At 40.2% G+C, this 27,124-nt stretch overlaps 1 protein-coding gene across 1 annotated transcript in view; it reads left to right on the top strand.

Moving 5' to 3' along the window:
- Positions 1 to 5,924: 5,924 nt before the first annotated feature.
- The window catches only part of CLIC1 (chloride intracellular channel 1), an 84,253-nt gene continuing 63,053 nt past the window's right edge, over positions 5,925 to 27,124 (top strand). Inside the window, exon 1 of the mRNA XM_053722083.1 lies at positions 5,925 to 6,142. Coding sequence (XP_053578058.1) covers positions 6,104 to 6,142 — 39 coding nt within the window. The 5' untranslated portion in view covers positions 5,925 to 6,103. The remainder of the gene's footprint in view (positions 6,143 to 27,124) is intronic.

The following is a 27,124-nucleotide window of genomic DNA, read 5'->3' as shown; positions in this document are numbered from 1 at the left end:
TCACAGATGTAAAAAGTGTATTAATATAACTGAGATAAGGCGCAGTCTGCAGAGGCTTAGATACAAGGTAATTACAGAGGTAAAAAGTATATTAATATAGCTGAGATAAGGAGCAGTCTGCAGAGGCTTAGATACAAGGTAATTACAGAGGTAAAAAGTGTATTAATATAACTGAGATAAGGAGCAGTCTGCAGAGGCTTAGATACAAGGTAATTACAGAGGTAAAAAGTGTATTAATATAACTGTGTTGATTATGAAAATATGGGGAGCGAGTAACAAAGGGATTATCTATATTTTTAAACAATAACAATTCTGTAGCAGACTGTCCCTTTAAAGGACATGGTACTCAAATATTGTGTCACTTGACAGTGATGCAGCATATCTGCAAAAAGCTGGCTACAAAAAATATCACATGAACATCTCTTTGTAAAAAAGGAAGTTGTTTTACCTCAAAATTTCCTCAGTAGCCACACCCCATTCTAAAACACTTTAAACAGCCAATCAGGATGCTTGTTCTAGGACAGTGCATCTGGCAAAAATCACAGTGAAGCAAAGTGCACTAATGAAGCGGATTGGCAGCTCTTTTTGTACTCTTGTGAGGTGAAGACATTTTGATGTCAAACAACTTCCCTTTTTACATAGAGATGCTCATGTGATATTTTCTTGGCAGCTTTTTAGAGATATGCTGCATCACTTTCAAGTGATTTACCATATAATATGGAAGTCAGAACTAATTAGATTCCACCCCCCATAAAAAAAAACAAAAAAAAACTTATAGGAGTATTTAAAGGGATAGGAACGTCAAAATTAAACTTGCATGATTCAGAAATAGCATACAATATTAAGACACTTTTAAATTCACTTCTATTTTCAAATTTGCTTTGTTCTCTTGGTATCCGTTGTTGAAAAATAATATGCACATATCCTACACTAGTGGGACATAGCTGCTGATTGGTGCCTGCACACATTTGTCTCTTGTGACTGGCTGACCAGAAGTGATCAGCTAGCCCCCAGTAGTCTATTGCTCTAGCCCCCAGTAGTCTATTGCTCTAGCCCCCAGTAGTCTATTGCTCTAGCCCCCAGTAGTCTATTGCTCTAGCCCCAGTAGTCTATTGCTCTAGCCCTCAGTAGTCTATTGCTCTAGCCCTCAGTAGTCTATTGCTCTAGCCCCCAGTAGTCTATTGCTCTAGCCCCCAGTAGTCTATTGCACTAGCCCCCAGTAGTCTATTGCACTAGCCCCCAGTAGTCTATTGCTCTAGCCCCCAGTAGTCTATTGCTCTAGCCCCCAGTAGTCTATTGCACTAGCCCCCAGTAGTCTATTGCACTAGCCCCCAGTAGTCTATTGCACTAGCCCCCAGTAGTCTATTGCTCTAGCCCCCAGTAGTCTATTGCTCTAGCCCCCAGTAGTCTATTGCACTAGCCCCCAGTAGTCTATTGCACTAGCCCCCAGTAGTCTATTGCTCTAGCCCCCAGTAGTCTATTGCACTAGCCCCCAGTAGTCTATTGCTCTAGCCCCCAGTAGTCTATTGCTTTAGCCCCCAGTAGTCTATTGCTCTAGCCCCCAGTAGTCTATTGCTCTAGCCCCCAGTAGTCTATTGCTCTAGCCCCCAGTAGTCTATTGCTCTAGCCCTCAGTAGTCTATTGCTCTAGCCCCCAGTAGTCTATTGCTCTAGCCCCCAGTAGTCTATTGCTCTAGCCCCCAGTAGTCTATTGCTCTAGCCCCCAGTAGTCTATTGCTCTAGCCCCCAGTAGTCTATTGCTCTAGCCCCCAGTAGTCTATTGCTCTAGCCCCCAGTAGTCTATTGCTTTAGCCCCAGTAGTCTATTGCTCTAGCCCCCAGTAGTCTATTGCTCTAGCCCTCAGTAGTCTATTGCTCTAGCCCCCAGTAGTCTATTGCTCTAGCCCCCAGTAGTCTATTGCTCTAGCCCCAGTAGTCTATTGCTCTAGCCCCCAGTAATCTATTGCTCTTGCCCCCAGTAATCTATTGCTCTAGCCACCAGTAGTCTATTGCTCTTGCCCCCAGTAATCTATTGCTCTAGCCCCCAGTAGTCTATTGTTCTAGCCCCCAGTAGTCTATTGATCTAGCCCCCAGTAGTCTATTGCTTTAGCCCCAGTAGTCTATTGCTCTAGCCCCCAGTAGTCTATTGCTCTAGCCCCCAGTAGTCTATTGCTCTAGCCCCCAGTAGTCTATTGCTCTAGCCCCCAGTAGTCTATTGCTCTAGCCCCCAGTAGTCTATTGCTCTAGCCCCCAGTAGTCTATTGCTCTTGCCCCCAGTAATCTATTGCTCTAGCCACCAGTAGTCTATTGCTCTAGCCCCCAATAGTCTATTGATCTAGCCCCCAGTAGTCTATTGCTCTAGCCCCCAGTAGTCTATTGCTCTAGCCCCCAGTAGTCTATTGCTCTAGCCCCCAGTAGTCTATTGCTCTAGCCCCCAGTAGTCTATTGCTCTAGCCCCCAGTAGTCTATTGCTCTAGCCCCCAGTAGTCTATTGATCTAGCCCCCAGTAGTCTATTGCTCTAGCCCCCAGTAGTCTATTGCTCTAGCCCTCAGTAGTCTATTGCTCTAGCCCCCAGTAGTCTATTGCTCTAGCCCCCAGTAGTCTATTGCTCTAGCCCCCAGTAGTCTATTGCTCTAGCCCTCAGTAGTCTATTGCTCTAGCCCCCAGTAGTCTATTGCTCTAGCCCCCAGTAGTCTATTGCTCTAGCCCTCAGTAGTCTATTGCTCTAGCCCCCAGTAGTCTATTGCTCTAGCCCCCAGTAGTCTATTGCTCTAGCCCCCAGTAGTCTATTGCTCTAGCCCTCAGTAGTCTATTGCTCTAGCCCCCAGTAGTCTATTGCTCTAGCCCCCAGTAGTCTATTGATCTAGCCCCCAGTAGTCTATTGATCTAGCCCCCAGTAGTCTATTGCTCTAGCCCCCAGTAGTCTATTGCTCTAGCCCCCAGTAGTCTATTGCTCTAGCCCTCAGTAGTCTATTGCTCTAGCCCTCAGTAGTCTATTGCTCTAGCCCCCAGTAGTCTATTGCTCTAGCCCTCAGTAGTCTATTGCTCTAGCCCCCAGTAGTCTATTGCTCTAGCCCCCAGTAGTCTATTGATCTAGCCCCCAGTAGTCTATTGATCTAGCCCCCAGTAGTCTATTGCTCTAGCCCCCAGTAGTCTATTGCTCTAGCCCCCAGTAGTCTATTGCACTAGCCCCCAGTAGTCTATTGCTCTAGCCCCCAGTAGTCTATTGCTCTAGCCCTCAGTAGTCTATTGCTCTAGCCCCCAGTAGTCTATTGCTCTAGCCCCCAGTAGTCTATTGCTCTAGCCCCCAGTAGTCTATTGCTCTAGCCCCCAGTAGTCTATTGCTCTAGCCCTCAGTAGTCTATTGCTCTAGCCCCCAGTAGTCTATTGCTCTAGCCCCCAGTAGTCTATTGATCTAGCCCCCAGTAGTCTATTGCTCTAGCCCCCAGTAGTCTATTGCTCTAGCCCTCAGTAGTCTATTGCTCTAGCCCCCAGTAGTCTATTGCTCTAGCCCTCAGTAGTCTATTGCTCTAGCCCCCAGTAGTCTATTGCTCTAGCCCCCAGTAGTCTATTGCTCTAGCCCCCAGTAGTCTATTGCTCTAGCCCCCAGTAGTCTATTGCTCTAGCCCCCAGTAGTCTATTGCTCTAGCCCCCAGTAGTCTATTGCTCTAGCCCCCAGTAGTCTATTGCTCTAGCCCCCAGTAGTCTATTGCTCTAGCCCCCAGTAGTCTATTGCTCTAGCCCCAGTAGTCTATTGCTCTAGCCCCCAGTAGTCTATTGCTCTAGCCCCAGTAGTCTATTGCTCTAGCCCCCAGTAGTCTATTGCTCTAGCCCCAGTAGTCTATTGCTCTAGCCCTCAGTAGTCTATTATTCTATAGAAAAGAAAAAAAAAAGCCCTGTAATTACAAAATATGTACTGTCCTTTTACATATACACCCTGCTAATTTCTGATACCTGCTCCCTTTCTGTCAAGTCTTTGCTGCCTCTGATCTGATTTCTCGGTGTATCCTTGTGCTTGAGAACCTCTGCTGTATCTTGTGCCTGCTGCTTTTTCTCTTTCCTACATCCCATACCTCTAACCATATTCTGCATCTTCACCTCTCCCTATGTTATACCAGGCAGCTAATTCAGGCAAACTAACTCAGTTCTACAGTTTCTACTGAATAAACTATATAGAAAATGGTGAAGGTTTCTACTGAATAAACTATACAGAAAATGGTGAAGGTTTCTACTGAATAAACTATAGGAAATGGTGAAGGTTTCTACTGAATAAACTATAGGAAATGGTGAAGGTTTCTACTGAATAAACTATATAGAAAATGGTGAAGGTTTCTACTGAATAAACTATATAGAAAATGGTGAAGGTTTCTACTGAATAAACTATATAGAAAATGGTGAAGGTTTCTACTGAAAAAACTATATAGAAAATGGTGAAGGTTTCTACTGAATAAACTACATAGACAATAGTGAAGGTTTTTAGTGAATTGTGGTCATAGTCTTCTATCAGATACAACTACTGAATCTCCCCTCTTCCTGTTCTCATGCTTTGTGCTGTATCACTCAGTTTCTCCTGCCTATTAACTCTCTGCTGTCTCTTTCCTTACTACTCTCTGCTGTCTCTTTCCTTCCTACTCTCTCTGTTGTCTCTTTCCTTCCAACTCTCTCTGCTGTCTCCTTCCTTCCTACTCTCTCTGCTGTCTCTTTCCTACTCTCTCTGCTGTCTCCTTCCTACTCTCTCTGTTGTCTCTTTCCTTCCTACTCTCTCTGCTGTCTCTTTCCTACTCAATCTGTTGTCTCTTTCCTACTCAATCTGTTGTCTCTTTCCTACTCTCTCTGTTGTCTCTTTCCTTCCTACTCTCTCTGCTGTCTTTTTCCTACTCTCTCTGCTGTCTCTTTCCTACTCTCTCTGCTGTCTCTTTCCTTCCTACTCTCTCTGTTGTCTCATTCTCTCTGCTTTCTCTTTCCTACTCTCTCTGCTGTCTCATTCCTACTCTCTCTGCTGTCTCATTCCTACTCTCTCTGCTGTCTCATTCCTACTCTCTCTGCTGTCTCATAACTTCTCTCTCTGCTGTCTCTTTCCTTCCTACTCTCTCTGCTGTCTCTTTCCTTCCTACTCTCTCTGCTATCTCTTTCATTTCTATCTCTGCTGTCTCTTTGCTACTCTCTCTGCTGTCTCTTTCCTTCCTACTCTCTCTGCTGTCTCTTTCCTTCTTACTCTTTCTGCTGTTTCTTTTCTTCTCTCTGCTGTCTCCTTCCTGCTGTCTCATTCCTACTCTCTTTGCTGTCTCATTCCTTCCTAATCTCTTTGCTGTCTCATTCCTACTCTCTGCGGTCTCTTTCCTTCCTACTATCTCTGCTTTCTCTTTCCTTTGTACTCTCTCTGCTGTCTCATTCCTACTTGCTCTGGTCTCTCTCTGCTACATTCTCTGCTGTCTCTTTACTTCCTATTCTCTCTGCTGTCTAATTCCAACTCTCTCTCTCTTTACTACTCTCTCTGCTGTCTCATTCCACTCTCTCTGCTGTCTCCTTCCTACTCTCTCTGCTGTCTCTTTCCTACTCTCTCTGCTGTCTCTTTCCTACTCTCTCTGCTGTCTCTTTCCTTCCTACTCTTAGCTGTCTCTTTCCTTCCTACTCTCAGCTGTCTCTTGCTGTCACCTGGTTTGGCTGTACAACTGTGTCCCACCTGCCTCTCTCACATCTTTTAAAATCTGCTGTCACTTATTGCTGCCATCTAAATTAAGTCACTTTCTAATGCCACTCTCCTTAGCTTTCTCTCTCTCTCTGCCACTCCCAGCCTCTCAATTTAACCAGATCTAAACTGTCTCTACAGTACAGGCACACCCCTCCAGTCTATCCCTACTCTCCAATCCTAGCTGTCTCTCTCTCTCCCCACCCATCTCTGGGCCGTCTCTTCCTGTCTGTGATTCAGAACCTCCCTCCCATAGTCACTTCCCACCCCACCCTCACTCTCTGAGACAGCAAACCACAGCTTCTCAGTTCAATCTTTTATTTCGAAAAATTCTTAACTTTACTAATTTGGGGACAAAACGAAAAAAAATAAAACTTTTTTTTTGTGGTAGAAAATCACTCATTTTGGGCAAAACATGGCAGATGATCAGACTCAAGTGGAGCTATTTGTAAAGGTAAGATTCAATCAGACAAATATATAGTTATTCATTTGTTTTTGTCAACTTATTGTGTAATTTGTAACATTGTTTTATGTTTGCATTGTGCACCATATAGTTATGTATACATTGTGTGTTTATATATATTTATATAACTGCTTATATATTAAAAAACTATTTTGGATGTGTGACCTCACCTGCAGGTGGAATTGTAAAATAGATCCACTAGTCTCAACTGCTGACATGCTTATAGTTTATATTTCTTATGTTGTATTTAATATGCATTGTTTTATATCATTCTTCAAAAAGTATTCAAATAATGAATTTAGATTATTAATAATAATATTACATTTTTAGCTTGAAAATTTGTTTTGTACTAACAATGAATGATACAGTTCCTTTGGGGGTTTTCTAACATAATGTTATAATGCATGGAAGAAAAAATATTATTGAAAGAGGATTTTCTAGTACAAGCAGAGACTTGTGTGCTTATTTCTGACTACCTTTTATCCCATTAATATACTTGATTACACATAATGGATACTTCTCTGTTAAGGTAGACCATGTTTAATGAAAGGTATAAAAAAAAAAAAAATATATATATATATATATATATATATATATATATTTATTAAAGGGACATTCAACACTAAATAATTGCTACATAGAATGATGCATTCAAAGAAAAGATTAGTCTGAGAAGAACATGTAGATGTGTTTTTATAAAGTTTCATTAGCTGTTTATTGACAAAATAAGTGTAACGTTTTAGTGTCTATAAAACAATGGGAGCTGCCATGTTGTAACTTAGGTTACCTTCTCTGCTGTGGCCAATTAGGGACAGTTATAAATAGGTTACTAGAGTGTGCAGCCAATGGCTGTGTGGAATATGTGTTCTGTACTTTGATTTCCAACAGGGACTGAAAAGTACACAATTGTCAGAATGGAATTACAGGAAAAGGGGACAAAATTAATAATGAAAGTATATTGCAGAAGATGTGTGTGTGTGTGTATATATATATATATATATATATATATATATATATATATATATATATATATGTTATCATTTTATATTACCATCTTAAAGTATATAATGTCCCTTTTAAGGGTAAATGCAAAAGGGTGAAATATTAAATTAAACTTCCATGCATGAACCAGCAATATACGCATGTATCTACCAATAGCCAATCATGTACTGCTGAGGCCCTTTTGAAAATGTTGGTGCAACTTGTGCAGCCCTTGGGAGTAATTCTGTAAAACCCATCAGTTTAACATCTATTTTCATGTTTCAGCAACTCCCTTCCTTCTATTAGGGTTTGACTTCCATCAATTGCCTAAAATTATTTTTGACTTAGCTTGTGCTTTATTCTACATAGATTTATATTCAAACACATTTGTCTAATTTCCATAAGTTGTGTTTTCTGGCTACTGAGTAAAATTTGTGAACACCAGTTATACATTACAAATTATTTTTTAGGGCTTAGTGTGTTTTCAATTTCAAAATGAGTCAGGTTAATTTTATTGAAATGGCTATCATTTTGGAGAAATAAATAATAAAATGTGTGTGTATATGTGTATATATATATATATATTCTGACTGCTTTGAGAATGAATCAAAATGTTTCACCTTGTTAAATTGACTAGTTTGGGGGGGGGGGGTAAGGTTGGGTTTTTTTTTTTTTTTTGTTTGACTGGTGTTTAATCTGCTGATGCATGAAAATGCAAAGTTGTATGCAAAACATTTTTTTGTGTGTGTGGTTTATGTAAGAAAAGGTTTTCTGTAGAGGATGAAAAAGAATGTTCTATGTATAAAATTATTTAATCTGTCAACAGTGCCTGGAGTATTTTAGGTAATGATTACACCAACTTTTCTGGAGTCACCCGGGTCTTTCTTGATGTGGGGGGAGGGAGCAGGGGTGAAAGGGAACAGAGACATTTAATTAAAGGGACAGTCAACCATAGAATTGTTATTGTTTTAAAAGATAGATAATCCCTTTATTACCCATTCCCCAGTTCTGCATAACCAACACAGTTCTATTAATGCACTTTTTACCTCTGTGATTACCATGTATCTAGGAACCTTCTTCCAGCCCCCTGATCACATGACTGTGACTGTTTATTATCTATTGTCTTGCAGTTAGCATTGTTTTGTGCTAAATCTTAAATAACCCCTGTGCCTGAACACAGTGTTATCTATATGGCCCACGTGTACTTTCTGTCTCTTTGTGTTGAAAACAGATTTAAAAAGCATGTGATAAGAGGCAGCCCTCAAAGGCTTAGAAATTAGCATATGAGGCTACCTAGGTTTAGTTTAAACTAAGAATACCAATAAAAAAAAAGCTAATTTGATGATAAAAGTAAATTGGAAAGTCAATTAAAATTAAACGTCCTATCTGAATAATGAAAGTTTAATTTATACTTGACTGTCCCTTTAAATACAGTTAGGAAAGGATGGATCAGACTGGCTCACCATTTAGTAAATAATCCAGCAATATGTTCTTAAACAAGCATCAATGTTATAAAAATATAACAAAAAAATTATAAAATTTTGTGTTCATTGGTCATAGATTATATATGAATAATACATTAAAAAAAATACAGATACCTCCTCTTGCTGACAGCTATGTTTATTTAAACATGCACAAGTAAAATTAGAATATTTTTAGGGGACAATAATATGAAGAATTGATTTTATTTTTTGCAAAGCATAATCATCTCTTTGCAATTTTTTATCAGGTTTTGCTTTTTAATGACCAATTTCTATCATTTGTTTTTCTAAGGGTTGAGTAGAAGATGGGTCAATTGCGTACTTTACATTATTTTAAAGGGGGAATCTGTAGCATTAAATTAGCCATAGGGAAAACTTTCCCCTGCTCCATTTCTCACAAATCATAGGATCTACAGTTCCTAAAATGTTATTTGTGACTATGTATTACATATGTCTATATAACAACACCCCTGTCTGAATTTTAAAGGGGCAGTCTACTACAAAATTGTTATTGTTTAAAAATATAGATAATACCCATTCCCCAGCTTTGCACAACCAACATCGTTATATTAATATACTTTATAACCTTTTAAATATCTAAATGTCTGCCTGTTTCTCAGCCCCTGCAGGCCGCCTCTTATTTATGGGCATTTTGATGTCTTTTAACAGCAAGACACTGCTAGTTCATGTGTGCATTATTAGATAACATTTTGCTGACTCCCATGGAGTTATTTATGAGTCAGAACTGATTAGCTTAAATGCAAGTCTGTCAAAAGAACTGAAACAAGGTAATCACAAAGGTAAAAAGTATATTTATATAGCTGTGTTGGTTATGCAAAACTGGGAAATGGGTAATAAAAGGATTATCTGTCTTTTTAAACAATACACATTTTGGAGTAGACTGTCCCCTATATAGATGCAACTGAAGCAATTTTTATAATGAAGTGTGTGTGTATGTATATAATATGTATAATGTATAATATATATATATATATATATAATATATTTTGTGTTTTTTTTTTGTTGTTTAAAAAGAAAGATAATCCCTTTATTACACATTCCTCAGTTTTGCACAACCAACAGTTATAATAATACACATTTTTACCTCTGTGATTACCTTGTATCTAAGAGCTTCTGCTGACTGCCCCCTTATTTCAGTTCTTTTGACAAGCTTGCATTTTAGCCAATCAGTGCTCACTCCTAGGTCACTTCACGTGCATGAGCTCAATGTTATCTATATAAAACACATGAACTAATGCCCTCTAGTGGTCAATATGCATTCAGCTTAGAGACGGTCTTCAAGGTCTAAGAAATTAGCATATGAACCTCCTAGGTTTAGCTTTCAACTAAGAATAACAAGAGAACAAAGCAAAATTGGTGTTAAAAGTAAATTGGGAAGTTGTTTAAAATGACATGCCCTATTTAAATCATGAGTTTTTTTTTTTTTTTTTTTGTTTTGTTTTTTTGTTTTTTAACTTGACTGTCCCTTTTAAAATAATAATCAAAAGCAAATGATGTGCTGCAACTTACAGTGTAAGTTTACTAAGTATCAATACCTGTTTTTATTTTAAAATAGAGCATAATACTAGCAAAATTACGTGTTCTAATTCCTTAGAGCATATCATTTTAAGCCTATTGACTGTACACTATGTATGTGTGTGTTTGTTTATTTATTTTTTTTAATCCCTGCATAGCGGTTAAACACAGAAGTGCTGCTCTGGACCAGTTGTGCACTGGTGCTCCAGAGCAGAAAACGTAGCTGATTCAGACATCAGCTGTGTTTTTCCCCACTCAGGAGCAGCAGTGCTCAGCGGGTCCTGAGCGGCACTTCTACTATGTGTTTAACCCGGGTTGGGGGGTTAAACGCACAGTAGTGTAGGGTCGACAGTCTCACGATTAGATCCTGCTATGAATTAGAGCATGCAATTTTTTTATATGATATAGGTATTTTATATATAAAATGTATGTTGGATTATAGGAATTAATATTACAAGAATGAGGAAGGGAGGGCTTGGGCTAAGGAAGATAACATAGGCGTAATGGTCAAGGAAGGAAGATGGGGGTTGAAGGGAAGGAGTATGTTTCTAGCAGGATAAAATGATTGTACGTCATACTGAATGACTTGCTTATAGAGTTCCATTTAACAGCTGTTAAATACTGTACTCAAAAGATTAAAGGGACATTAACCTCACAATTTTTATTTCATGATTTAGACAGAACATTCAATTTTACAATTTACTTAATTATTCATTTCGCTTCATTCTCTTGGTATCCTTTGTTGAAGGAGCAGCAATGTACTAGTGTGAGCTAGCTATCGATCGATAACTACACACATGTTTTTTGTCAATTGCTCACCATATGTGGCCTTTTAGGCTCCTGCAGTGCATTACTGCCTGGCTAATTCCTTTGCAGGGGTTAAAGGGATATAAAGTGCACAATAGTTTATTTGTAATACTATTATACAATTAGCTTATTTCTCATGGTATACACTACATGGCATTCTTGCAAATATAACATTGTTATTCTTGCCATATAGTTCTCCTGTGCCTACCTAATTTTCAACAAAGGTATCAAGAGAACAAAGTTCATTTTTAAAAGTGCACGCTCTATATTATACATACACACTATATATAATAAGACATTAAAGTCTGATTTGTATTTTACGGCTGCAAGGCCTAGAAAGGATCCAGCCGCCCTAAGCTCAATGTTAAATGTGGCTCAATTTTAAATTTGTTAGGAAGAGCATAGATGCATTGAAATGATTGAGGATTCCAATTTAAATATGAAAATCTCTATTAATAGTGATTTCTTTGTGTTTCAGCGTAAACACTTCTAGCATCCTAATCCCACACGTAAAGAGAGAGCAGTGAGAACAAATCCTCATGTGTCTGTATGTTTGTCTTGTTTTCTTTTCTTGTCAGACCTGAGAACTTGCTTGATCGACCCAGAGTCTGTCATTGAGCTACAGATTTATCTGGGGAGGGGTGGGCTGGTCCCATTTGATGCTACGCCCCTGTGTACCACTTTACACCACTTTTGGTCTGGTTGCCCCTCTCCCATAATGACAGGTTAGCACCCTGTGTGGGGAAACAGCACTTAGTGGTATTAGAGGAGTTTGATTTTAACTGGCTATGTGGCTGACAAAGGGGCTATAGGGCGAGGGGCCTCATCTGATGTGGGTATGTGGCTCATATAGACTGCAAGGCCAGGGGTCTGATCTGATGTGAGCATGTGGATGACAGGGGCAGCAGTGCTAGATGTCTGATGTAGGTGACAGAGGGGCTGCAGGGCTATGGGTATGTGAGTGATGGGCTGCAGAGCTAAGGATCTGATTTGTTGTGAGTATGTGGGTGACAGAGGGGCTGCAGAGCTAAGGATCTGATGTGATCTGAATATTTGACTGACTGCAGGGCTGGGGTCTGATGGGACATGAGTATGTGGCTGACAGAGGGGCTGCATGGCAGGGAGGGGTCCAATGTGACATTTGTGGCTGACAGAGAGGCTGCAGGGCCAGGGGTCTGATGTGAGTATGTAGCTTATAGAGGGGCAGTAGGACCAGGGTTTTGATGTGATCTGAGTATGTGGTTGACGAGGGGCTGCAGGACCATGGGTCTGATATGACATGTGGCTGACCAAGGGGCTGCAGGGCTAGGGGTCTCATCTTATGTCAGTATAAGGGTTGAATGGCCTTGGTGTTCCAGTTTAAGGTTTGTACGGAGTTAATAGAAGACTATAGAGTGAGGGGTGTTATTTGATGTCATGTCTGACAGAGGGGTTGCAGGACCTGGGGGGTCTAATCTTGAGATCTTATTTGGGTAGCTGACAGAGGGGCTGCAGAGGTAGGGGTCTAATATTCGTCTGTCACAAAGGGGCTGCTCTGCCAGGAGTCTTATTTGAGTTCTCATGTGGGTGTCTGACAAAGGGCAGCAGGGTTGAACTGGACTGTCTGATGCTGTGATCTGAGCAATTGACTGAGCGGAGCTGCAGGTTCTTGATTTACACTTCATGATTTTATCATTTACTGCACAACAGACCTTTTAGTACTAGGTGGACATAGACATTTCATGTAACCGGCAGTAAGACGTTTAACACATTTGCTGCTGACCTTAAATTTCATTGAAGGCATATTGCTTGCAGACTGGTTAATTATAAACTTCCTATGTTGTCCCCCCCCAGTTTCAAATAAAAGACTCACACTACCAACTACTAATTTATATACTATCAGCACAGCTTACATTACATTAGTTAATTACATTTTGTATTCCAGGCTGACAAATACGCATGGTTATCACATGATTTACATATTGTGGGCTTAATTAATTTGCAGCTTTTTGGGCTATGTGGAGCAGGTGCATAAGTGATCTGGCTGCCACATATATAAGAAGCAGGAACCGCTTCTTTTTCCTCTTCACGACTTAAGAAGTGGCGAGAAAAATCACCCAGACACTCGCTAGTCCGGATTGATTGACATGCCCTGCTCTAGCGCAATTTGTTGCGCCGGAGTAGTATTGTACAAGAATCTTCTTGTGCAATGTAAAATTTTGCAGTGCAATGCGACATTGCAAGTGACGATTGCAGGAGGACAGGTTAACTACTTGTGACCCACTTCACCTGCCTGCCTGATAAATTTTGCCCTATGTTGTTTTCCTGCACCCACGTGGTTATTTGGAGATATATATATATATATATATATATATATATATATATATAGACAAGCGCACAAGAAGGCACTCCTAGTGAAGATCGTCTATGACGGTATAATTCAATGCATGAGATATACAAATGAATACGCACGTGCTCAACCTCATCAGATCAATGCTGCCTGCCTGCAACTGTCACAGTTGCAGGCAGCATTGATCTGATTCAGTGGGGAGGGACTGGAATCCGGATCTACCGAGGGCCACTAACACAAGCCCCTATCTCCATCTGGGAGACTAGTCCTGGTTCCAACAGGCCAAAGAGGAACAGGTTTAAAGCAGGAAGAAAATAAGAGGAGACCACAAACAGACACCAGCTCTAAATGAGTGTCTGATCTATACCTCATATTGGATGAGGTTATACCACGTGAGTGTGCATGTGTATATCTCTTGCATTGAATTATACTGTCGTAGACGATCTTCACTAGGAGTGCCTTCTTGTGCGCTTGTCCACTCTATTCTTTCAGCACACTTTGGGGAGAATCTTCTTTTCGGAGAGGAAATCCCACATTTGACGAAGCAGCCGAGAGTGCAGGCATTTGGGGAACGCTGTTAATATTGGACAATACTGCGGACAGCCCTTCTACACTCCATATATGCTGAACTAGTTTGGATACCTAAGTATATGAGTAATATATGTACACCTACATAAGTGTGTGTATATGTGTGTATATATATATATATATATATATATATATATATATATATATATATATTTTTTTTTTTTTACCTGTAGTAGCATAATTTTGATATTTACACTGTGATCGGGTTCCACTCTAAGTATCAGCAACATACCCCTAAGCGCAGATTTACTCCTCTTCTTTTTTTTTTTTTTTTTTTTTATATATATATATACATATACACACACACTTATATTTTGTGACGTTTCGGGGACAGAACTCCCCTTCCTCAGACCAAGTGACAAATAAATTGTTGCACATATTCACGTCACTTGTTCTAAATAAGGGGAGTTTCTGTCCCTGAAATGTCTTCTAACAAAAGGACCAGAGAGTATGTGCCTGTTATGCTTATATGTGTTTATGCTTTGCCTGCAACTGGCAGTTGATGTTTAGTAAGTGAGAGTGCACTTCTGCAAAACCTTTTGAGATAGATATATATTTTATTATATTATATATATCTCCGAGTCCTATATTATAAAAGGTCATGTATGTTTGTCCGATGTAGTCATGCGCAGTAGAGAAAGTCATGTAGTGCTGTAAGGAAGGATCAGACAGCAGGGAGGGGGGCAGTTCCAGGCGGTAGTGGGCATGGCGGGGCCGGACGGGATCGCTGCACTGCAGAAAATGGCCCGTGTGCACGTGCTTTAGGATTAGTGTATGTATAAATCAATAATGTGTATATGTGTGTGTGCCTGCACAGCACATACAAATAACCACGTGGGTGCAGGAAAAATAATGATTTTCCTTGGCATTTTGTATAACCACTGCAACTAGGTATTCTGGGCATAGCTATGCAAGTGAAGCCTACAATGGCATATCTCCAAGATTCTTAAAGGAACTGAAAATATATTTTCCATTAAAATGTTTTCACTATGCGTAGTAAGAGAAAGGGGGGGGGGGGGGAGGTTGCAGAATACTTTTTTGCTGATTTTGGCACTGACCACAGATTTGAGAGAGTTTTGAGCAGGATTTAGGCCATCACCCTGCAACATGCTACACTGCACAGTGATTGCGTGGTCAGTGCAGTGGCTTGTTTCTAATAGGCCACGGGAAAGACTATAGCATAAACAAACTTTCAAGTCTGTAGAGTGCACACTTTGTGAACCAATTAAACCGTTTAAATGCTGTTTAATTCATTGCAGCTCAGTATTAGATTTCTGATTATATTCTGCACTTGTATAAAATGTTGTTGTCCCTTGTAAGTAACATAAAAGCTGTAAGAGAAATGCTCAGTAGTGGATTCCGTCATAAACAGTCAAACGTTTTTACATATACTGTTATTTGCATAAATGCTTTATTTAAAGGTGCAGTAAACTTTGCTATTGTAATATAATATACTTAAAGGGGAAGTGTACTGTAAAATTGGTTTCCACGCGATGTGTTTCCAATGACGTGTTACACCATTAGGATGTTTCTGCACAATTTTCATGAAAAGTAGCAAAAATATTTTGTAAAAATATATCGCAAAGTTGTTTAAAGTGAAGGTAAATTTCCATGAATTAGTGCCCGTTTTTTAATAATCCTTTTAACGCCGTTACGGCGTTGTATTCCATCCAAATATTTCTGAGCTTTAATGCCGATGGACGGAATACAACGTCCTTACCGGGTTTCCTGAAGCCACTGGCACTTCCCTGATGGGATCGCGGTCTGGAGGGCGTGCCTAGCATCATAGGGATGCCCCCCTGACGCGATCCCATCATTGAAATCTCGTGATCACTTGCACGATCGCAAGATTTCAAATTGTTTACATCGGAACAGTTGTTCCGATGCAGACACTTTAACCCCAGCAGGAAAGGGTTAAAATCAAGGGAACTTTAATCAAAATTGACATTTCACTTGTTTTCTTCAAAAACTTACCTTTTCATCCTGACAGCCGCTGCAGCGCTTCCTCTGCCCGTCACAAGCCCTCTTCGCGGGTCCAAAATGACTAATCCAGCTTCCTCCAATCACAGCGTTGCCTCAGGCCATGATCCCCCCCCCCCCCCGGGGGGAAGCCGTGATTAGAGGAAGCCGGATTCATCATTTCTGACGTATGAAGAGGCTTCTGACGCCCGTGGAAATCGCTGGAGCGGCTGTCAGGATTAAAAAGTAAGTTTTTGAAGAAAACGAGTGAAATGTCAATTTTGATGAATTAAAGTGCCCTTGTTTTTAATAGGATTATTAAAAACCGGGCACTAATTCATCAAAATTGACCTTTACTTTAATTATTAATAACTACAAATTTTTATGTAAAAGGATAAATACTTTCCCTTTAAATATTTTGTGTATAACTGTTTTCACCTTGTTGGAGGTTAAACACATTGTTAAACTCCCCTTTAGAGCAACAATTCACTACTGGGAGCTAGCTGCACACAATGACAAGAGATATGTATGTGCCGCTAGCTCCCATTAGAGTATTGCTGCTCCTGAGCCTACCCAGCTATGCTTTTCAATACAGGATATTAAGAGAATAAAGTAAATTTAATAGAAGTAAACATGCCGTAAAATGACCTGCTCCTTCTGTACCATGGAAGTTCACTTTGGATACTCGTGTACTGCTGTGCAGTTCACATACAGCTTTATTCGTCTTTAAACCACTTTATACATAAATTCCTTTATGCATATGTAGTGCTGTCTAAGACTGGTACAGAGATTAGTTCTGCTGGTACTGGCTGGTAGATGATTTCTAATGGTGAAGAATTTAATACTTTAGGCTGGGCGTATGGGGAGAGAATCTGGTGATAAGAGCCGTTTCCTATAAGAACAGCTGCATGAATGAAACAGGAAATGGGACTTATTTCTGAACATCCCCTCCCCACGTACAAGACTCACAACCACTACTTACACACAAACACAAGTGCACTTTATTAGCTTTATTTCAGCTATATATGAGGGAAGGTGGTGCCAGCTATTGTGCTGGGTGAAAATAGAAGGGTTACCTGCTATCCATTAGTAATCCTTTATGATCAGCAGGTACTGGGGGGGGGGGGGGGTCTTTATAAGACTTCATATCAGACCTCATGGACTGCAGCCCCTGTTGGTTTTATGTGTATGTATGGTATATTATCTATCTCTATCTCAGGCCACTCCCCCTTGTTATTTGCCCTTATTAGACCTCAAATCATACCCCATGGTCTTTCTGCCTTGTTAGCAATATACCTACAGCAGTCATCAGATACGCTCCTATTGTCTGTAGCTTCTGTTAGTTACATACACAAAGCAGACACCAGATATGCTCTCATTGCAAGTATAGTGTATTAGGAAGTTCTCTGGGGTGGGGGAGTTTAATTTCAGAATGAATGGCCATGAGTGGGGTTTAACGTTTGATTGAGAGACTCTGGCATTAATGTATGTGTATATATTTATTTATTTATTTTTATTGTGTGTGTGCAGGGCTGTCATCCAGTCTTCTAGGCTATAGCATAATATAGATCAATATCTGAGACTACAGTTCACATGATCCTCTGTTTCCAAATGCTGCTACTAAGCATGTCTTTAGCCAAAATTAAAGGGACACTCAGGTCAAATTAAACGATTCAGATAGAGCAGGGCCGGACTGGGAAATTAGACCGGGCCTGGAAATTTTTGTATAGACCAGCCCCGCCCCCTCCAGCCCAGCCACGCCCCCTCCAAGCCAGCCAACTATGCTCTAGCTGGTTTTCCCTTCAACTATTATAGAAAATAAAAAAATTGTGAGTTGCAACCACACATTTTTTTTTTTTCATTGCTACATACAAATGTTGTTACATACATATATGTGTCTGTCACTATCTAATACCGAGCAGCTATTTCTCCCCGCCCGGTGACTCACTGAAGTAGAGCCGGTACTGCTGGCTGTGGGTCTGGTCCCAGAACAGGTCTCGCTGATTTACGCCATTGTAACCTAGAACTCTGTAGGGTGTGCGGTCTAAACGCACTGAGATGGGGAGGGACTAAACTGACAAAAAGTTACATACATCAATAGCAGGACGGAACAGGTATTTACTGTCCTTTAAATTCTGTTACTAAGGACCACTCAATGTAATTAACAAGTGCATAATAAAGACAAATATTTACACTTACTCTGATTTTCAAATAAACATCTTTTTTTTTTTTTTTTTTCCTGACATTTATTTTTTTCTTCCATTTTCCGGCCCCCTGTATCATGTGACAGACATCAGCCAATCAGACTAGTATACGTATACCCTGTGAGCTTGTGCACATGCTCAGTAGGATCTTGTTCCCTAGAAAGTGTGAATATAAAAACACTGGGCAAAATTTGATAATAGAAGTAAATTGGAAAGGGTTTTAAAGCTGCTGCTCTAACTGAATCATAAAAGTTTATTTTGATTCGAGTGTCCCTTTAAGGGAAAATTTAAACTTTCATGATTCAGAGCATGTGATCATAAGACACTTTTTTTAGATGTACTTCTATTATCTAAATTAATTTGTACCTCTTGGTATTCTTTGTTGAAAAGCAAGTGTGCATATCCTCAGCAATACACGGCTGGAAACTAGCTGGTGATTGGTGAATACACATTTGTACGTGAACTCTACAGCAGAACATAAAAGTCCAACTTTAAAGTTTCATGATTTAGACAGAATTACATTTTTAAAGTGAATGTAAATTATACGGTTGTTAATGTACACTAACAATTCTCAATAAACCTATACTTGAAACCGCAATGTTTTTTTTCTTCAAAATTCATGTTATCCTATTATAATTTATATTACAACTTATCTCCGTTCTGATGGATAACACCTCCCATCCTGTTAGCCCATGCGTTTTAAAACTATGGCTAATATGCGCATGCGTGCCCTGATCCATTGCGAATCGTAGTAAATGCTTAGCGCATGCGCTAGACGTGGACGAGCATTGCTTGTCAATCACGAATAGGAAGGGAACGCATGCGCAGTTATATCGCATGACGATGAAAAAAAGGGGCTGGACGCCACGGGGTGTAATTGATTATTTGTTAAAGGAACTGTCTATCAACTTGGAACTGAGGGACAAGATGGCGGGCGGAGGAATAAAGTAAGAAATATAGCGATAAAAACGTTTATATTCGCATTTCTTATTCAATTAAAAAAAAAATCATGACTTAAACTAACGTTTATTTTTGAAGATTCACAACATGAGGATGAGAGGTGACCGTGAGTTTACATTCACTTTAAGGCACTTCTATTATCAGATGTATGTTGTTCTCTTGGTAACCTTTGTTGAAAAGCATAGCTAGGTAGGCTCATGAGCAGCAGTGCACTACTGGTAGCTAGCTGATGATTGGTGGTTGTACATATGTCTCGTCATTGGCTCATGAGATGTGTTCAGCTAGCTCCCAGTAATGTGTTGCTGTTCTGGAGGTGACCTTAACAATGCACGGGTTAAACACGGTTATATACAATCAATTTAAATTGTGTTTAAAGAGACATTCTAGTAAAAATTTAAACTTTCATAATTCAGATAGGACTTTTAATTTTAAACAACTTTCCAGTTTTACTTTTATCATCAAATTTGCTTTGTTCTCTTGGTATTCTTTGTTGAAAGCTAAACTTAAGTAGGCTTATATGCTAATTTCTAAGCCCTTGAAGGCTGCCTCTTATCTCAGTGCATTTGACAGTTTTTCACAGCTAGACAGCGCTAGTTCATGTGCCATATAGATAGCATTGTGCTCACGCCGTGGAGTTATTTGAGTCAGCACTGATTTGCTAAAATGCAAGTCTATCAAAATAACTGAGATAAGTGCAGTCTGCAGAGGCTTAGATACAAGGTAATCACAGAGGTAAAACGTATATTAATGTAACTGAGATAAGGAGCAGTCTGCAGAGGCTTAGATACAAGGTAATCACAGAGGGTAAAAAGTATATTAATATAACTGAGATGAGTGCAGTCTGCAGAGGCTTAGATACAGGGTAATCACAGAGGTAAAAAGTATATTAATATAACTGAGATAAGGGGCAGTCTGCAGAGGCTTAGATACAAGGTAATCACAGAGGTAAAAAGTATATTAATATAACTGAGATAAGGGGCAGTCTGCAGAGGGTTAGATACAAGGTAATCACAGAGGTAAAAAGTATATTAATATAACTGAGATAAGGGGTAGTCTGTAGAGGGTTAGATACAAGGTAATCACAGAGATAAAAAGTATATTAATATAACTGAGATAAGGGGTAGTCTGTAGAGGGTTAGATACAAGGTAATCACAGAGATAAAAAGTATATTAATATAACTCAGATAAGGAGCAGTCTGCAGAGGCTTAGATACACTTTTTACCTCTGATTACCTTGTAATAATATAACTATGTTGGTTGTGCAAAACTGGGGAATGGGTAATAAAGGGATTATCTATCTTTTTAAACAATAACATTCTGGAGTAGACTGTCCCTTTAACATATTGGAGTATTTTCTTTTTTGCCCCTTTAAGAAACTAGAACTGAACAAAAAAAATTTACCTGTTTTTTATCTTTGGATAATCATAATAATAATTGTTAATGTTCCTTTTTAAATAATATCTACAAATGTATTTAAAAATAAAATAGTGACAGTCAGACTTCCTGTGTGGATCCCCATTTCATAAAAAAATATTTCCCATATGAGAATATTTCTTCACAACCATGATGTCCCTTGTGGGAATTCCCATTAAAGGATCTCCTTTTCGCCTTATTGTGAAAACTCTTAAAGGGATACTGAACCCAAGTTTTTTTTTTTTCTTTTATGATTCAGACAGAGCCGCTGTTCTATCAAAACTTGAAGTTTACGTCCCTTCCGGTGACTCCACCTGGGGGGGGGGGGTTCAAGGGGGCAGAAAGGTGAAATAGTGTGGTCACGAGTTTGGCTATGGAAAACTTATTGCAGCAAACATTTTGTTTTTAAAATGTTTAGACTTGGCTGAGAAGTTATTCTATAGCAAGATAACAAATGTCTTTTACAAGGTGTTTTAATAAAATGTAGCAACATTAATTCAGCTTTTAAAGGTTACTACAAAGTAACAAGCGTAGCACATGTAAGCATAAGGGCAAAAGGAAAAAATCATATGACTTACTGACATATGAATGCAATACCATAGTAAATTTGCAATACCTAATTAATTAAAACTCATAACACCCAGCCTTAATCAGACCCAACCAGAACACAGGTGGGTAATGTCTGAATGGCCCAGTTTATGTTGATGGGGTAGGGCGGCAACTGAATTTTGAGTGCCTAGGGCAGCACAAAACCTAAGTATGCCACTGTGGTAATATCTTCTAGATAGAAAAAAATGCCCAAAGTAATATTACAGAAACCTCTGCGAGAGCATGACTTAGTGAATCAATTTACCAAAATAATTAATCGTTGCAGCCATGAATATACAGCATCTTGCTACATCATTAAAAACTAATCCTTATATCAGGATGAATAACCTTTGGGTTATAATGTATATTAAATAGAAAATTGTCTTTAAATGGACAGTAAAGTCAAAATTACACTTAAATTGATTGGATAGAGCATGACATTTTTAAACATCTTTCCAATTTACTTAAATGATCAATTTTGCTTTGTTCGCTTGGTAACCTTTGTTAAAGAGTAATCTTAGGTGAGCTCAGGTGTCTTAAAGGGACACTGAACCCACATTTTTTTTTTCTTTCTTGATTCAGATTAAGCAACCTTCTAATTTACTCCTATTATTTTTTTTCTTCGTTCTCTTGCTATCTTTATTTAAAAAAGAATGCATCTAAGCTTTTTTTTTTTGGTTCAGCCTCTGGACAACACTTTATTTTTATTGGTGGATGAATGTATCCACCAATCAGCAAGAACAACCCAGGTTGTTCACCATAAAATGGGCCGGCATCTAAACTCTTGCTTTTCAAATAAAGATACCAAGAGAATGAAGAAAAATTGATAATAGGAGTAAATTAGAAAGTTGCTTAAAATTTCATGGTCTATCTAATCTCTAAAGAAAAAAATTGGGTTCAGTGTCCTTTTAAGCCATCTGGCAGCATTGCTTATAGCAGTGTTATGCAAAGTTACAAACACTGCTGTTGTAGACCCATGCGCCCTCCTAAGATCCTATCAACCTACCTAGATTTAGTATTTAACAAAGAATGTCAAGTGAAAAAAGTAAATTGGAAAGTTGTTTAAAATGGCATGCTCTGTGATTTTATGAAAGTTTCATTTTTTACTGCCCCATTAAATTGTGCCTTAAAATGCATTTTATTTAAAAACAAATCTGATTTAAATTTTTTTTTTCTTTTTTTTTTTTTTTTTTTTTTTCTCTTGTAAAGGTGTTTCCAGTCCACGGGTTCATCCATTACTTGTAGGATATTCTCCTTCCCAACATGAAGCTGCAAGAGGACGCCCACAGCAGAGCTGTCAATATAGCTCCTCCCCTAACTGCCACCCCAGTCATTCTCTTGCAGCTCTCAACAAGAAAGGAAGTATCAAGAGAGATGTGGTGACTTAGTGTAGTTTTTACCTTCAATCAAAAGTTTATTTTTAAACGGTACCGGCGTTGTACTGTTTTATTCTCAGGCAGAAATTGGAAGAAGAATTCTGCCTGGAGGTTTGATGATCTTAGCGGTTTGTAACTAAGGTCCACTGCTGTTCTCACACATAACTGAAGAGTATGGAAAGAAAACTTCAGTTGGGGGGACGGTCTGCAGATTGCCTGCTTTGAGGTATGTTCAGTATATTTATTTCTAGAGAGAAAATGCTGACAGTGCCTGGTATATTTGAGGTAAGCCTGATACAGTGATTTAACAGCAACTGGGATCATGCTTGCAAAAAAGGGTAATATTCATGTTAATACTCATATTACTTAGTGTAAAAACGTTTGCATGTTTTATAGTAAAAAATGTTTTTTCTCTGAGGGTGATAAATCTTTATTTGGGGCCTAGTTTTCCACATGGCTAGTCAGATACTCCTAGGAGTACTTTTTTTTTTTTTTAAGGCCCTCTGACATTCAGTGCATGGTGGGAGGGGCCTCTTTTCGCGCACTTTATGCGCAGTTGATATTCAGACTGAGACATCCAGCTTCCCTAAAGGAGTCCTCTGGCATCTAGGGCCATTATAGAGGGTGTTTTTCCTGCAAAAATCGTGTTTAAGGGCAGGTAGGGCCACAGCAGAGCTGTGGCAGTGTGTTTGACTGTTTTTTTAATGTTTTTTCCGTTTTTCTAATCCGTTTTGGGGCCTAAGGGGTTAATCATCCATTTGCAAGTGGGTGCAATGCTGCTTTAGTCTCTTATACACACTGTAAAAATTTCGTAGAGTTTACTACTTTTTATCACTATTTTGCAGTTTGAGGTAGTTTTTTTCTCTTAAAGGCACAGTACCGTTTTTATTTAATTGCTTTTTCACATTTATTAAAGTGTTTTCCAAGCTTGCTGGTCTCATTACTAGTCTGTTAAACATGTCTGACATAGAGGAAACTCCTTGTTCATTATGTTTAGAAGCCATTGTGGAACCCCCTCTTAGAATGTGTGCCAAATGCACTGACCTTTCTATAAGTTATAAGGACCATATTATGGGTTTTAAGGATTTATCACCAGAGGTTTCTCAGACTGACAAAAGGGAGGTTAAACCACCTAGCTCTCCCAATGTGTCAGAACCTATATCTCCCGCGCAAGTGACGCCAAGTACATCTGGCACGTCCAATGCGTTTACCTTACAAGACATGGCGGCAGTTATGAATCATACCCTCACAGAGGTATTGTCCAAACTGCCAGGGTTACAAGGAAAGCGAGACAGCTCTGGGGCTAGAACAAATACAGAGCTTTCTGATGCTTTAGTAGCTATGTCTGATATACCCTCACAATGTACAGAAGCCGGAGAACTTCTATTCGTGGGTGACAGTTCTGTTCAGGGAAGGCGTTACTCCAGTCTGACTCTGAAATGACAGCATTTAAATTTAAGCTTGAACACCTCCGCTTGTTGCTCAGGGAGGTTTTAGCAACTCTGGATGACTGTGACACCATTGTAGTCCCAGAGAAATTGTGTAAAATGGACAAATGCTTTGCAGTGCCTGTTTACACTGATGTTTTTCCAATCCCTAAGAGGTTTTCAGAAATTATTACGAAGGAATGGGATATACCAGGTGTACCGTTCTCTTCCCCCTCCTGCGTTTAAAAAGATTTTCCCCATAGATGCCGCTACACGGGACTCGTGGCAGACAGTCCCTAAGGTGGAGGGAGCAGTATCTACCCTAGCTAAGCGTACAACTATCCCCGTCGAGGACAGTTGTGCTTTCCTAGATCCAATGGATAAAAAATTAGAGGGTTTAATTAAGAAAATCTTTATACAACAAGGTTTTATTCTCCAGCCTCTTGCATGCATTGCCCCAGTCACTGCTGCAGCGGCTTTCTGGTTCGAGTCTCTTGAAGAGGCTCTACAGGTGGAGACCCCGTTGGATGATATCCTAGACAGGCTTAAAGCTCTTAAGTTAGCCAATTCATTTATTTCTGACGCCGTTTTTCATTTAACTAAGCTAACAGCTAAGAATTCAGGTTTTGCCATTCAGGCGCGTAGGGCGCTATGGCTTAAATCCTGGTCAGCTGACGTTACTTCAAAGTCTAAGCTTCTCAACATCCCCTTCAAAGGGCAGACTCTATTCGGGCCTGGACTGAAGGAGATCATTTCTGATATTACTGGAGGGAAAGGCCACGCCCTTCCCCAGGATAGGTCCAACAAATTAAGGACCAAACAGACTAATTTTCGTTCCTTTCGGAACTTCAAGAGTGGCGCAGCTTCAACTTCCTCTACTGCAAAACAAGAAGGAAATTTTGTCCAGTCCAAGCCAGTCTGGAGACCTAACCAGGCTTGGAGCAAGGGAAAGCAGGCCAAAAAACCTGCTGCTGCATCTAAGACATCATGAAGGAGTAGCCCCCGATCCGGGACCGGATCTAGTTGGGGGCAGACTTTCTCTCTTCACCCAGGCTTGGGCAAGAGACGTCCAGGATCCCTGGGCTCTGGAGATTGTTTCCCAGGGATATCTTCTGGATTTCAAAGCCTCATCTCCAAAAGGAAGATTTCATCACTCACAATTATCTGCAAACCAGATAAAGAGAGAGGCATTCTTACGTTGTGTTCAAGACCTTCTGGTCATGGGAGTGATCCACCCAGTTCCAAGGGAGGAACAGGGGCAAGGATTCTATTCAAATCTGTTTATAGTTCCCAAAAAAGAGGGAACTTTCAGACCAATCTTGGATCTCAAGATCCTAAACAAATTTCTCAGGGTCCCATCCTTCAAGATGGAGACTATTCAAACCATCCTACCTTTGATCCAGGAGGGTCAATATATGACTACCGTGGACTTAAAGGATGCTTATCTCCACATTCCGATACACAGAGATCATCATCGGTTTCTCAGGTTTGCCTTCCTAGACAGGCATTACCAGTTTGTGGCTCTTCCCTTCGGGTTAGCCACGGCACCAAGAATCTTTACGAAGGTTCTAGGGTCCCTTACTGGCGGTTCTAAGGTCATGGGGCATAGCGGTGGCCCCTTACCTAGACGACATTCTGATACAGGCGTCGACTTTTCAAATCGCCAAGTCCCATACGGACATTGTTCTGGCCTTTCTCAGGTCTCACGGGTGGAAGGTGAACGAAGAAAAGAGTTTTCTCTCCCCTCTCACAAGAGTCTCCTTCCTAGGAACTCTGGTAGATTCAGTAGAAATGAAGATTTTTTCTGTCAGAGGTCAGGTTGTCAAAGCTTCTAACTTCCTGCCGTGCTCTTTATTCCACTTCTCAGCCGTCAGTGGCTCAGTGTAATGGAAGTAACCGGCTTAATGGTAGCGGAAATGGACATAGTTCCGTTTGCCCGCCTACATCTCAGACCACTGCAACTTTGCATGCTCAATCAGTGGAATGGGGATTACACAGATTTGTCCCCTCTGCTAAATCTGGATCAAGAGACCAGAGATTCTCTTCTCTGGTGGCTATCTCGGGTCCATCTGTCCAGGGGAATGAGCTTCCGCAGGCCAGAATGTACTATAGTGATGACAGATGCCAGCCTTCTGGGCTGGGGCGCAGTCTGGAACTCCCTGAAGGCTCAGGGTTCATGGACTCAGGAGGAAGCCCTCCTTCCGATAAACATTCTGGAACTAAGAGCGATATTCAATGTTCTTCAGGCTTGGCCTCAGCTAGCTGCGGTCAGGTTCATCAGATTTCAGTCAGACAACATCACGACTGTAGCCTATATCAACCATGAGGGGGGTACAAAGAGCCCCCTGGCGATTGTTGGAGGTTTCAAAGATAATTCTATGGGCAAAGGTTCACTCTTGCCATCTCTCAGCTATCCATATCCCAGGAGTAGAGAACTGGGAGGTGGATTTTTTTTAAGTCGGCAGACTTTTCAAGTCGGCAGACTTTTCATCAGGGGGAGTGGGAACTCCATCCGGAGGTATTTGCCCAGTTGATTCAACTATGGGGCAAACCAGAACTGGATCTCATGGCGTCTCGTCAGAGCGCCAAGCTTCCTTGTTACGGGTCCAGGTCCAGGGATCCCAAGGCAGCGCTGATAGATGCTCTAGCAGCGCCCTGGTCCTTCAGCCTGGCTTATGTGTTTCCACCGTTTCCTCTGCTCCCTCGGCTGATTGCCAAGATCAAGCAGGAGAGAGCTTCTGTGATTTTGATAGCTCCTGCGTGGCCACGCAGGACTTGGTATGCAGATCTGGTGGACATGTCATCCTTTCCACCATGGACTCTGCCGCTGAGACAGGACCTTCTACTTCAAGGTCCTTTCAAACATCCAAATCTTATTTCTCTGCGTCTGACTGCTTGGAGATTGAACGCTTGATTCTATCAAAGCGTGGTTTTTCCGAGTCAGTTATTGATACCTTAATTCAGGCTTGAAAGCCTGTCACCAGGAAAATCTATCATAAGATATGGTGTAAATATCTTCATTGGTGTGAATCCAAGGGTTACTTATGGAGTAATGTCAGGATTCCTAGAATCTTATCCTTTCTCCAGGAGGGATTGGAGAAAGGATTGTCTGCTAGTTCCTTAAAGGGACAGATTTTTGCTCTGTCTATTCTTTTGCACAAACGTCTGGCTGAGGTTCCAGACGTTCAGGCGTTTTTGTCAGGCTTTAGTCAGAATTAAGCCTGTGTTTAAACCTGTTGCTCCACCATGGAGTTTCAATTTAGTTCTTAAGGTTCTTCAAGGGGTTCCGTTTGAACCTCTGCATTCCATAGATATTAAACTTTT

Source organism: Bombina bombina, chromosome 7 (assembly GCF_027579735.1).
Source record: "Bombina bombina isolate aBomBom1 chromosome 7, aBomBom1.pri, whole genome shotgun sequence".
NCBI lineage: Eukaryota > Metazoa > Chordata > Amphibia > Anura > Bombinatoridae > Bombina > Bombina bombina.
The sequence above is the reverse complement of the archived record's forward strand: the minus strand, read 5'-3'. Positions and strand labels throughout refer to the sequence as shown.